A 13,006-nucleotide genomic window follows, 5' to 3' on the forward strand; every position below is an offset into this window, starting at 1 on the left:
TGACATTGCTTGTCTAGAATTATCTGATTGGAGTTTCCTTCATTTTCATGTCACTTGTATAATACACATGACACAGCATCATTTCTGCAAAGTGGAAACCATTTTTTCATGTCAGTGATTTACTCTGCTCCATTATTCATCCATCATGGCTCAAAATACTTTGTATTCCCAGTACCAGAGAAATACTCAGTGTAGTGAGAATTTAACAAAAGCAGTTCAAATCTCACCTAGAGCTGCCACCAGTTGTATAATAGCTGTGGATGTTAGTAGGAATTCATATAGAAGCATAAAAGTTTTTACTTTTGCTCTTTACTTTTTTGTCAAGTTGTATTTTCAGTTTAGCTCAATAGAATAATCCATGTGGCATATTTAATCTTAACTTTGTAAAATCTTGTATCTGTAGATAAGGTTTTCTGATCAACAATTTTTATTTAAAAACAAAACATGCTCTTATACATAGGTCATAATCCTAAAAAATGATTAGAAGTGTTCATCTGCTCTAGCTTTCAATATAGGAAAGTACTTAAACAATTGTTTAAGTATTGAGTTGTTAACTAAGATCTGAACTCATATGTAAGAATGTACTCCATATCTTGAAATAATATTCCATTATCATTATGGAGAGGCAGTGAAGGGAACCTAGATTGAAAAAAGAAGTTGAAACTAAAATAAGCTTTAGGTGTCAGACCAATTTTATTTTACAAAGGACGACACAGAGGACCAGAAAATGAAAGAGATATGTATAGGATCATATAGCATGTGAGTGGTGGCATTGGGATTTGAATTGGTTTCCCTTTTCCAAATTTTATCATTACATATGGCTAAAGTTTCTCATTGTCACTTAGGAAACCTCACCATCTCTCTAGGGAAAAAAATTCTGCTTTGCCTTCTGTTTTCCCCACGGTTTTGGGGAAATGCCATGCTTTAGAGAAGAGGTATATTCTGCCTTTATGTAATACTTCTGTTTTATCTATAATCTGAATTAATATGCTGAAGTTCTTGATTTTAGAATTCCAGTACTAATAATGATAATTTCCATTATTTAATCCATCAGAAAGCTTCTTACAAAGTTAAAACAAGATTATATATATATATATATAATGTATATATATTCTGATTTTTTTCTATAATGTTATTTTCAATTATATATCTAAACAGTCCGTAAAATATGAAACTATACTAGAAGTGATCCCGATTCTAATAGACAGAGTTGCAAGATATCCTCTTAAAAATGTATAAGATACCACCGCATTGAATAGCAGCATATAATTTCTATATATGATGTCTGAATAAAAGAGTAAGTTAAATATGTTATTAGTTACGTTTTGATTAGCAACTGTGTTTGGACTAATTGATCATGATGGCTATAGAACAAAATATTTGGATTCCAATACCATTTTTACATGTACTTTTTTATAAAGGAGTTTTATGTATTTTTTACTCAAATACTCTGCTTCAAATTCTACTTCCTTTCTCTGCACACATGCCTTACCACCCAAGACACTCATTTCAAATTAGACTTCTTATTGAACTAATTTTTTAATAAAATGAAAAGAGAACTTTCTTAAATTGATTCAGTATCCAGAATTCAAACTTATGTGAACACTTAATGAATAATGTTACAAGGATCTTACCCAGTGAATAGCATTCAATGGAAATATTGAAAACAATGAAACTCAGATTTTATCCTTGTTTTGTGTGACTGATCAATTTTTGTCAGTTGCAGAATGCTACTTGATTCTTTAATGCACTTGGCTCTATTTTAAAGTCTGGAAAAATGGAAATCTGAACATCTACATGCGTTTACTTTCTTTCAGGCGGTTCCGCAGACAAGACGTTCGGCATGGAAATGCAGCTCAGCAATGCTTTGGACAGCAGTTTGTCGGTAATCCATAGAAAATTGATTGCTATGGGTTACTTAGAGTGCACATTGAAGAAATATTGCACATTTCTTAAAAAGGGTCCTTGTTTTCTTTGTGATTGATATATACACAAGCCCAGTGTTACTGAAAGTATTCTTTTTTCTTCCATACAGTTAAAACAGTGGTCGGCAAACCGCAGCTCGCGAGCCACATGCTGCTCTTTGGCCCCTTGAGTGTGGCTCTTCCACAAAATACAACGTGCGGGCACGCACGTACAGTGTGATTGAAGGAGTACCCTAATTAAGTTAATAACAATGTACCTACCTATATAGTTTAAATTTAACAAATTTGGCTCTCAAAAGAAATTTCAATCATTGTACTGTTGATATTTGGCTCTGTTGACTAATGAGTTTGCTGACCACTGAGTTAAAATTTGAATTTGACATATAATCTTTTCTGATTCAGTAAATGAAGTTTTATATACTTCCACCACTTCTGTTAAGAGTGCTCTAACTTGTGTTAAGTTACCTACTAAGTTTTGCGATAGAATAAAGTAGGAAAACTTTGACTCTTTCACTGACGTAGAATACTAGTAAGCTTAGAGCTGGGGTTGGCTACGCATTTACATATTGGTTTTGAGGAACAGGGGTAGGTAGGAACAGTGTTGCGGCTCTTCACACGGTGAAGGTGGTTGGTGCACAAGCTGTGCTTAGTGTCACCGGGTTCACCAGGCAGTCACAGAAGGAAGGGGCACCATGGCTGGAGACCAGAGGTGTTTACACACAGTTCCAGAGACTGTGGTCCGGTAGTAGCTTGATGGACCCTAAGCTGACTCCGGATTTGGTGCAGGACGTAAGTCTCTGAGAATAGTGGCTAGAGAAAGGCGGGATCTCAATCTTAGAGAAACGTAGTAGGGGTCAGTTTTAAAGGTGAGAACACAGGCATAGGGAAAAAGCCCTGGGATCTAGTTATTGAATTTGACCGTGGTTAAAGCAACAAAAATTAAATCCACTTGCTTTTATTCCCCTTGCCTGTGTGCAAATTTGGGTTCAAGGTCAGTGGGAGCCTTTCTGATCCAAGATACAGTTTATAATCAAGAAGCTCTGGTTCACAAAATCCTTAGTTCAGTTGTATACCCTTTTCTTACTGCAGGAGCCCGATATCTGGAAAAGTGCAATCCCTTTGTCAAGATGCCACTCACTCTGTGTTTATGTAGAGCCCCATCACTTCAATTTCTGCTTTTGTTTCATGTGACCATGAACTGAGCCCTATGCCTTGCTTGAACATCTGGTGCTCACCTTTTCTTACCTTCTTTGCTAAGCACTGGCCACTGATTTCCTATACAGTTAACACTGATGACTAATTTAACACTGATACATCCTTTTACTGTCCTGATTGTCTTGTCCTGTGAAACCAAACTCCCAGTTACTTCCTCTGTCCCACCCCATAGCCTGCTGTGTCTTTAATGTTGAGATTTTGGTATCCCACTAACTCTAAAAAACTCATTTAAATCACCTTGCATTGAAATTAGCAATAAATGAGTTACTTACTTTGCTGCAGGGATCTAATGAATAATATTTTAGAAGTATTATTTACCAATAAAATCCAAGACTCAAGGCTGATCTTAACATTCATATTGTAGGGGATGCTTTGGATAAGACTGAAGAGCGACTGGCATATGGCATAGAGAACAACAGTACGTTGCTGGAATGCACGCCACGTTCTTTGCAAGCAAAAGTGATCTGGTTTGTACAGAAAGGACGTGACACAAGAAAAGAAGAGGTAATTCAAAGCTGCACATTCACACCATGGTGGCTTTCATATAGTGAGCAATTAGTCAATAGATGATTATTTATTGGATGCTTAAAAAGAAACACTCTTCTTATGCTATACATGTCATTTAAAAAGTGGGGTTATTTATTGTGTGTTTTATATCCATATAACAATTTCAAACACTTATACACATAGATTTTTATATACATCTGAATTTATATATAATATAAATAAATTACATATACATATGTTTATATATATAATTTAGATCCTGGAGACTTGATTTTTATTCAGGAGGGACCGATAGCTTCATGATTTTAGTGCCATATTATCAAAATGATGCTCTTAAATTGTACCTCCCAAGGTACAATTCTAGAAAAATAGCAAACTTAAACACCATTAACACTTGTATCTAAGACTTATGGATAATCAAATTAAAACAACAACAATAGCAGTGGTATTAAGCTGGTTGTCTGATAAAGCTGTTAAACATATGTGACCCATTGACACTGGAGTTCCACTGTAGTCCACAGGGAACAAAAGAAAGGCATCAGCTCTTTTTATTAACCAGATTTAGTGGTGGAGCTTATATTTCTATAATCATTTAAATAATGAGAGAAGAACAATTTGGGCAATGTTTAGGAGGATAGCAGCATTTAAAACATACACACAGAATAGTCTGGAGGTAGTTACTGGATTAAAGAATGCAAGTCTAGGGAGTTGGTTGTTTATAGGAAGAGGTCAAGGCCATGAAGCAGAGAAAGCAGATAAAGCTTTGTTGATGTTGATATAGGATTTGAGCTCAATTTTCACAAAAGTGGGATTATAGAAATAGAAAGTAGAAGACACTTTGGTTACATTAATGGAAAATAGATGTTGGTGAATATTGGAGAAGTGGTGTTTGGTAAAGGAAAGGTTGCCAGTTGAATAAGGGAAAGAAATTCTAGAGGCCTGCCGTGGGACCCAAGGGAGAGCTAATAAGTGCATAATGGAGAGAGTGACTGAATGGAGTTTCCACCTCATTGTGGCGCTAGAGACCAAACATCTGTCATCGGAAGCCAACATTATTGATTCCACATATAGGATACATTGACTTTTTATGCTTTTTCCCTAGCCTATTGTGAAACTAAAAATCCAACATGATTTTGATCCAAAATTATACACTACATTCTGAAAGATGATTAAGTTTGTAAATCCCAGGTTCCTGGTATAGCTATTACAGAATAAGTCACCTCAATTTAACAAAGGCTCTAGAAATAATATAAAAAGGCAATCTGGAAAGGAGACTCCTCCTAAATTTTATGCTGCCATAAGAATAAATACATATCAAAAATGTTATAGCACATTTCACTGAAATAAATTATTGATTTAGCACTAACGTATTTTCCATTCCACAAATTTAAGGTGAAACTGGTTTTTAAATTCCATCATAACTCACTTGGCAAGAGAGGACCTGAGAATATTTTGTAATTATCCAGTTGAATGGCTTCAGAAGTCAGAGAAGTAATTCTTTCATCAGTAGTTTTCTTCATTCAGATTATTCTGTTTCTAATTTGGAATTCACCATAAACTGTCTTATTTGGAAATCTTTAACAAATGCTGCATTCATCACAATGTTCACTTTTAAGCTTCTTTCTCATGTTGTTGATATAATTTCTGATTTACCCAAATTTTAGTCCCAATTTTCAACTACATTTAAGTAGCCCTGGCTGATATATTAACTGATATTGAAATTTTTGAATGTGCTTCCTTCATTTAAAGTTTAGCTATAAGAAATTAAGATAGAACTTAATTTCTATAGACATAGCAATCTGATTTATTCACAATCTAAAGTAAAAAAAACACCCAAAATTGTTGACGTCAACAGAAGCTGAATGTGTGTGTTGTATACACAAACAGATGTGCCTTTTAAACATTTTAGAGTCTGTTTAGAGTATTTTAAACAAGATTTTGAGTTCAGAGTTGTGTATAAAGACCATTTTTGCACTTATTACAGTTACTATGAGGCAGTTAAGATAATTATTTTATCAAATCTTGGCCCTGGAAATGCTTTTGAGAGTACCCCTACTGTGGCCATCAAGGCTCCTCATGGACACTGTGAGCCACAAGAAGTCATTTATTTGCAGTCAGATCAGAGCCTCTGTGAAAATTGTCATATGTTCATCTTCCTTTTACTGAACTGAACTTTTGAGTTTGGAGTATCTGCCTGCAATCCAATTTCAGCCCTCTGAAGTTACACAGGCACACATATTCAGGCAGATATTTTTGTTGAAATGAATCTTTAGAAATGCTTTAGATAGCATCTAGCAATTCAGTTGTCTCATTTCTAAACTGGATTACTGCAATTTTCTCTCAAAAAAATGTACTTTATAGTCCCCTGCTTCCTTAAATGCCATATATGAAACATAATCTCTACATTTTTTATTTATTTCATAAATGTTTATTGAAAGCCTACTTTATTAGTACTTCATAAAGGAGCATTTTTCCTTGGCTTGATGACCTGACTAATCATGGTGAGTCAGTCATTGTGATGCACTGAGGGAAAAGGCAGCAGAAAAGACTTAATAGATGGGGCTATTCTTTAATGTGCATCTGTTGCACACAGAGACCATGCTAGGTGCCTTACCTTATTATCCTTAGATCTCACAACTGCACATTAGACATAGTAATCCTCATCTTACAAATGCGGAAACTAAAAGAAGCAGAGCTCATAAACAAAGTCAGCATGGCTCATAAACATAGCTGGAAACAAAGCATAGCTCATAAACAAAACTAAAAGAGCCATAGCTCATAAACAAAGACAGACCCAAGATTTGGACCAGGTACTTCTGGCATTTTTAGACTATATCATTTTATTTTAAAAATGTATTTATAGATGAGGTCATTGAGACACAGACTTCCCTGATTACTCACAGCTAGTAAAGTAGATTCAAATACAGGTATCTATGTTCTTTAAACTAAACCACACAACCTTCTGAAACCAGAATTCTAAATACAGTTTGGGATGCTTTGGGACATGGGGCAAATGGAAAACAGTTCACTGCCGAAGTTCTGGAATTTGATTTCTGAAAAAAATGTTCCTGGTGTCAGCTTGAGATGTATAGATAGAGATGTAGATGTAGATGTAGCTATAGATATAGCTATATTTTTTCCCATCAGAATTTAGTGGTGCATACTGCTACAGCTTTGGTGCAAAGCCAGTAACATCGTGTTTAGATACCTGAGAACCTGCCATTATCATTATGTTCAATGGCACATTAACTGAAACATTTCCCACTCTAAGCATTAATACTAGGAGTCATTAGTATATGATATGCACATCAATGTATTTCTAATCTTTTCAGACTTCTACTCTATGTCTGTTAGTAGAAGAGCAATTCTGTGTCAAAATAAGTGTGTTCTATCGTTTGAGGCTATGTGGATATAAAACTCAGAGCACTCTATCTCATTTTCTTGGGTTTATTTATTCATTTGCCTTATTCATTTGTTTGAAACTTATTTATTGAGCATCTACCATAAAGCACATACCACATATTCTGCTTTTATAGAAATTGTATTTTGGGCAACAGAGAACGATGATGATAATAATAATGATGACAAACAACAGCAATTCTACTAAATAATAATTATAATTAATGTATCAGATGATCCTAAGGAGGAAAATGCAAGAGAGATTACTTGCAGGGAGAGGTTGCAATTTTTTAAATGGGTGATCATGGAAGCTCACCAACAAAGTGATATTTAGAAGAAGACTTAAAAGAAGGGAGGTAATAGGCCACATGACCGCATTGGAGAAGAACTTTTAGAAAATGGGAACAGATGGTACAAAGGCCCTTGAGGTACCAATGCACCTGATATATTCCAAGAACATCAGGTTGAAGGGCAGTGTGGCCGGAGGGGAATGAGCACTAGGGAGACTAATAAACTGTGAGTCATAGGGTAGGTAAAGGGCAGCTCAAGGAGGGATTTGTAAAATTTTATAGAGTGGCTTTATTGTTTGCTCTAAGTTAAACAGAAAACCATTGGGTAGTTTTCAGCAGAGCCATGATATGATCAAAACTTGGTTTTAAGAGCATCAGCCCATGCACTGAGGGGTCACACGTTTGATCCCTGGCCATAGTTGGTGTGTATGAGAGTGGCAACCAATTGATGTGTCTCTCTCACCTCTCTCTCTCTCTCTCTCTCCCTCCCTTCCCCACCTCCCCCCGACTTTCCTCCCTCGGTCCCTCCCTCCTTCCACTCTAAGAGCATTGGAAAAATATCCTTGGGTGAGGATTAACAACAACAAAAATTGGTTTCATAAGGATCACTTTGATAATTGTATTAAGAATATAGTAGGTGGAGGGGGTGAAGATAAAGGTGGAAGCAGGTGATAGGGACATAATCTTTATGTTCAATAGCACAACATTAAATATTTGATAGATTGAAACATATAAATGTGTTAAAGGGTTAAACATAAGCATGAAGTGTTGGAACTACCGTATTTTCCGGCGTATAAGACGACTTTTTAACCCAGGAAAATCTTCTCAAAAGTCGGGGGTCATCTTATACACCGGGTGTCATCTTATAGGGCGGGTATATCCCAAACTCTATATTTTAACTGGAAAAATTGGGGGTCGTCTTATACGCCCAGTCGTCTTATACGTCGGAAAATACGGTAGTATGTTTTACTCTCATAAAAAAAAAAAAAAAAACACTGTAGAAATGTACACACACCCCAACAATGAATGTGGTACCTATTTGCTTCATCTATAACCAACCCTGGAAGTTATTGTTTTTAAATGTTTGCCAATTTGGTGGTTAAAAATATCTTGATTTAATTTTTGTTTCTTTGCTTACTAGAGAAGTTGAACATGAGTTCTTGTTTATTGGTAATTTTTTTTTTTTTTAGTAAATTGTGTTTTTTGTGTTTTTAACCTCTGTTCTCCTGGAGTGTTGATAGTTTTCTTATTGATTATAAAAGACTAGAAGCCCGGTGCACAAATTTGTGCACCAGTGGGGTCCCTCGGCCTGGCCTGGGGGATCAGGCTGAAACCAGCTCTCCAACATTCTATGAGGGGTCCTGGATTGCGAGAGGGCACAGGATAGGCCAAGGGACCCCACCAGTGCACCATCAGGGCCGGGGAGGGACGCAGGAGGTTGGCCAGCTGGGGAGGGATCACGGAAGGGTTCCAGGGTGTGTCTGGCCCATCTCGCTCAGTCCCAATTGGCCAGACCCCAGCAGCAAGCTATGGTGATCAGTGCACGTCATAGCAACTGGTTGCCTGGTCGACTGTCTGGCCCCTGGTGATCAATGAACATCATAGTGAGTGGTTGAGCAGCCTTAGCACATCATTAGCACATTACACTTTGATTGGTTGAATGGATGAATGGACAACAGGACACTTAGCATATTAGGCTTTTATTATATAGGATGTGTATATATTATTCTCTCATTGTGTGTCATATATAGATTTTAATGTTTTATTTATTGGTTTGAGAGAGAGAGAGAGAGCCATCGATTTGTTGTTCTACTTATTTATGTATTCATTGGTTGATTCGTGTATGTGCCCTGACCAATTGAACCCAAAATTTTGGCATGTCAAGACAACACTCTAACCAACTGAGCAACCCAGCCAAAACCTGTTGATGTCTTTTACAAGTTTTTTATTAAGCTTATGGAAATTTTCTATTTTTATGTAATCAGTGTTATCAAGTCTTTTTCTTTGAAATTCCTTCTCCTCTTTTGTGTTATTAGCACCTTTACCACTCAAGAATGGCCAACTTTTAATTTATATTTTTATCTTGTTCTGTTATTGCTTGTTGTTCTCTCTTATACATTTAACTCTTTAGTGTAAGATTTGGTTTTATCTTTTTCGAAATGATTCACTCAAGTTTGCAATCATCATATTTCATTTTTCTCCCAGCCAGGTTGAAATCATATTGTCTCACATATTAAATATGTGCATATGCTTTTTTAAAAAGAATATAGGGAGGAAAAGAAGATTTAGGAAAAAGATGTTGAGTTCATTTTTGGCCATGTTGAATTGGGAGCTTTTTAAAAGAATTCAGATGGAGCTCTCATTCTGGTATAGGCACATTCAGGAATATAAAGCACAAGAAAGATTTGGAATGGCAAGAAATATGTGAGAAATATCAGCAAGAGAGAGTGTAAGGCAAACGAGTAAGCTGTGGTTCCTGACCAGCATTATAATTTATCTTTGGTAAGCATGGAAAGTTTATTTCCCCTTGGTCCTCCATTGGTCTTTCCACTGTGGATTCTCTATTTAAAGGAAATATATTTGTGTGTTTATGAGTCCTAAAAATAAAGTATCTCACTTTAAAATAGCTAATTATATGTATTGTATAGAATTCTTAAATTATGCATAAATGTGCATATTTATTATAGAAAGTTCAATAGATTGAATGTAAGTTAATATCAAATCTACAAAACTTCAACTTCACTCTCAATTTCTTTTTTTTTTTACTCATGCCAAAAGTTGTCACTGCTCAACTTTGACTTCAGATCACATACAATCGGCACTTCCTTCCAGCTAACTTCGTGTTTATTGCATCCAGGCTATATGTGTACAGTTTTAATTAAAACATAATTTTATTGATGACTCAATGCATTATGGAGACAGCTTCTCTGTAAAAACAAAACATAAAAACTGGAATATACAAATTACATCTTTTCATATTGCAGTTGTATTATGTCAGCACGTCCTTATTTTACCATCTTGTTTGCTAAAATGACTCATATTTTCTTGACCTTTACCAATGCTAACACATGACAGGAAGTCTAAAGAAATCAATGACAGCCATAAGTTTCCATTTTTTCTTTATACACATGTACTGAAAGCATCAGGTTTGTTCCACATTGATATAATTTACTTTGTTTTTCTTGTTTTCATAACATGAAGTACATGAACTATTTGCCTCATTTGAAACATGTTTAGTAGTTTCAATGTTTCTATTTCAATCTAAAATATTCTCATCATTTCTGAACTAACAGTTCTTTACAGATAAATATTCAAAATTTACATTTTAAAGCCTTGAGAAGTATTTTTACAATGTCATTTGCCCCATATTTTAGTTCTGGAGTAATTAGCAGTATAACAACACATTAATTTCACTTTTTATTTACAATGGCAAAGACAGTTCCTATTGTTTGAAATAAAAAATATAAAGCAACTTTCTAAAAATATAAATGAAGCTAGACTTTTTAAGTAGAACTTTCTTCTTTTTACATTCCAAGAGAATTCTAAACATCTCTGAAAAGTAGACATACTTTCCTAAATCTGTGGACTCAAATGTGGATCTATGCTTTATCCTACTGAAACCCCTCTAACTCTGGGCATCTAAGTAAACAAAGCAACATGGTAATGTAGCAAGCCCCATTGCCAGGCACAGCGTAGTTACTCAAAAATACTAGTTTCTTTCACTAAACAATTCTTCTTGTTCTCATGTAAATTATACTTCATATATTAGTAGTCTTCTAGAGAATAAAAACTGTACTCTAATATAGCAGCTTAGAACTGTGTATCTGGACCACATCTTTTAGGCCCAAAGAATAGCTCAGATTGAACTGTACTTGGGAACCTTGTCCTCACATGACCCTGAGGTGTTACCTTAAGGAAATTTATTTATTGCAGTGCTGTTGATTGGATGCCTGCCTTTCATTTTATGAAAACACAGAAGAGATTTTACTCAGGCCTCCATGCCAGGAAAAGATGTAGTTCTTATAAGGAATAATTTTAAATATATATTTAAAAGACATTTAGATCTTAGAATTAATCATACTTTCTTCTTGCCTTTGATCACTAGGCAATTTAGAATTGAAGTTGTACTCCAGTTCTAGTGGTTGTTTAGTGCCTTATGATGTGCATTTTTGTGTCCAAACATTAGCTTTACTTTTATCCTCTGTCCTCCTACTTTCCCTTCATCCTGATACTCTTATCTGTGGAAAAAAATTTTTAAATACCCTTAAACTAATGCTGTTTGTTTATTTTTGAGCAGTATTTACATAATCATATGATTGTATAATACCCAAGCATGAACAGATTACAAACAAACTTATTGGTTGCCACACCAGGATAATCATTGCAAACAACTAGAGGGTTTTTTGTTGTTTGTTCTTATGTTTGGTTTGTTTTTTGCATTTTGGTTCTTTTTACCTTCAGATGCATGATTTAGTTAAACATACTACTTTATTCACAGCACACTGTCATGATCTGCCCACACAAGTCCCCTCTGTTTGACTTTATTTTTCCTGGACCACCTTTCTCCACTTTCATCTTGTTCCCTCAGACGCATCCATTGTCATGATTGCAAGGTGTCCAATACTACATTTGTATATTGAATAAATATATAACATTTTGAATTTGCATGAACCATAAAAATAAATATGCTATAGATCTTATGCTGCTGCTTCTTACTTTTGAAAACTCAACACTATGTTTTTATGGTTTATCACCGTTGCTGTGTGTCTCTAGTTCATTGTTTCTGTTACTAATTGGACATAGCATACATTCATTGCTCTTAATTGATCCATTCTCCTAAGAGTGGATCAAAAGTGTCATTAATTCCTACTACTATGTCTTTAATGATCCTCTCTGCAAATACCACCCTATAGACCAGCATGTAAATTTCTGCATTATTAACTATCAAAATCCTTCATTTCTCTAATAATTGTTGACTTACTTTCCAGAATTTCTGCACCATTTTCATTCTTAAAGCTCCTATTTCCCCACATCCTTACCAATATTTAGTTTTTCCCGTTCTTTTGTGTGTAAGGCAGTATCATCTTTAAATTTGCATTTCTAAAATTACTAGTACTCATTGAACATAACTTGAATACGTATTAAGCATTTGGGTTTCTCTTAATTTCCTGTTTATATACTTTTTCCCATTTTTCTCATATATCTCTCTTTTCTTTACTTTCAGGAATTCTTTATATCTTCTATATATTAATCAATTCTTGAATATAAATGTTTAAAATTTCTTCTTTGATATAGTGTTGGTGTTTTTTAATAGAACATTTTTTGACAGTATGGTTTTGAGTTCTTATTTATAATAATTTTCCTCTCATGATCTTCTTGTGTTAGAAATAAATTTTTCACATTTGGATCTTTAATTTGAAGTATAAATACAACTTTATTTGTTTTATGTATAGTGAAACAGATTTCTTAAATGAGTTAAGAACTCACCCTGTCTCTATTAGGTAATCATCTTTCTCATATAGCAGGCTCATATTGGAAAGTGTTTTTAATAAAATAATTTTTTTTACTTTTATGCTATCATATACAATATATTTCTGTAAGTCCACCAAAAAATCTTTTTGAATTGAAGACAGGCCAGATAAACAAACAAATAAACATATAAATTATTAG

At 34.7% G+C, this 13,006-nt stretch overlaps 1 protein-coding gene across 1 annotated transcript in view; it reads left to right on the forward strand.

Moving 5' to 3' along the window:
- Positions 1-13,006, forward strand: part of SEMA3E (semaphorin 3E) — a 217,238-nt gene that overhangs the window by 194,361 nt on the left and 9,871 nt on the right. The window contains exons 15-16 of the mRNA XM_079785764.1: positions 1,818-1,885; positions 3,505-3,644. Coding sequence (XP_079641890.1) covers positions 1,818-1,885; positions 3,505-3,644 — 208 coding nt within the window. The remainder of the gene's footprint in view (positions 1-1,817; positions 1,886-3,504; positions 3,645-13,006) is intronic.

Source organism: Cnephaeus nilssonii (assembly GCF_951640355.1).
Source record: "Cnephaeus nilssonii genome assembly, chromosome: 12".
NCBI lineage: Eukaryota > Metazoa > Chordata > Mammalia > Chiroptera > Vespertilionidae > Cnephaeus > Cnephaeus nilssonii.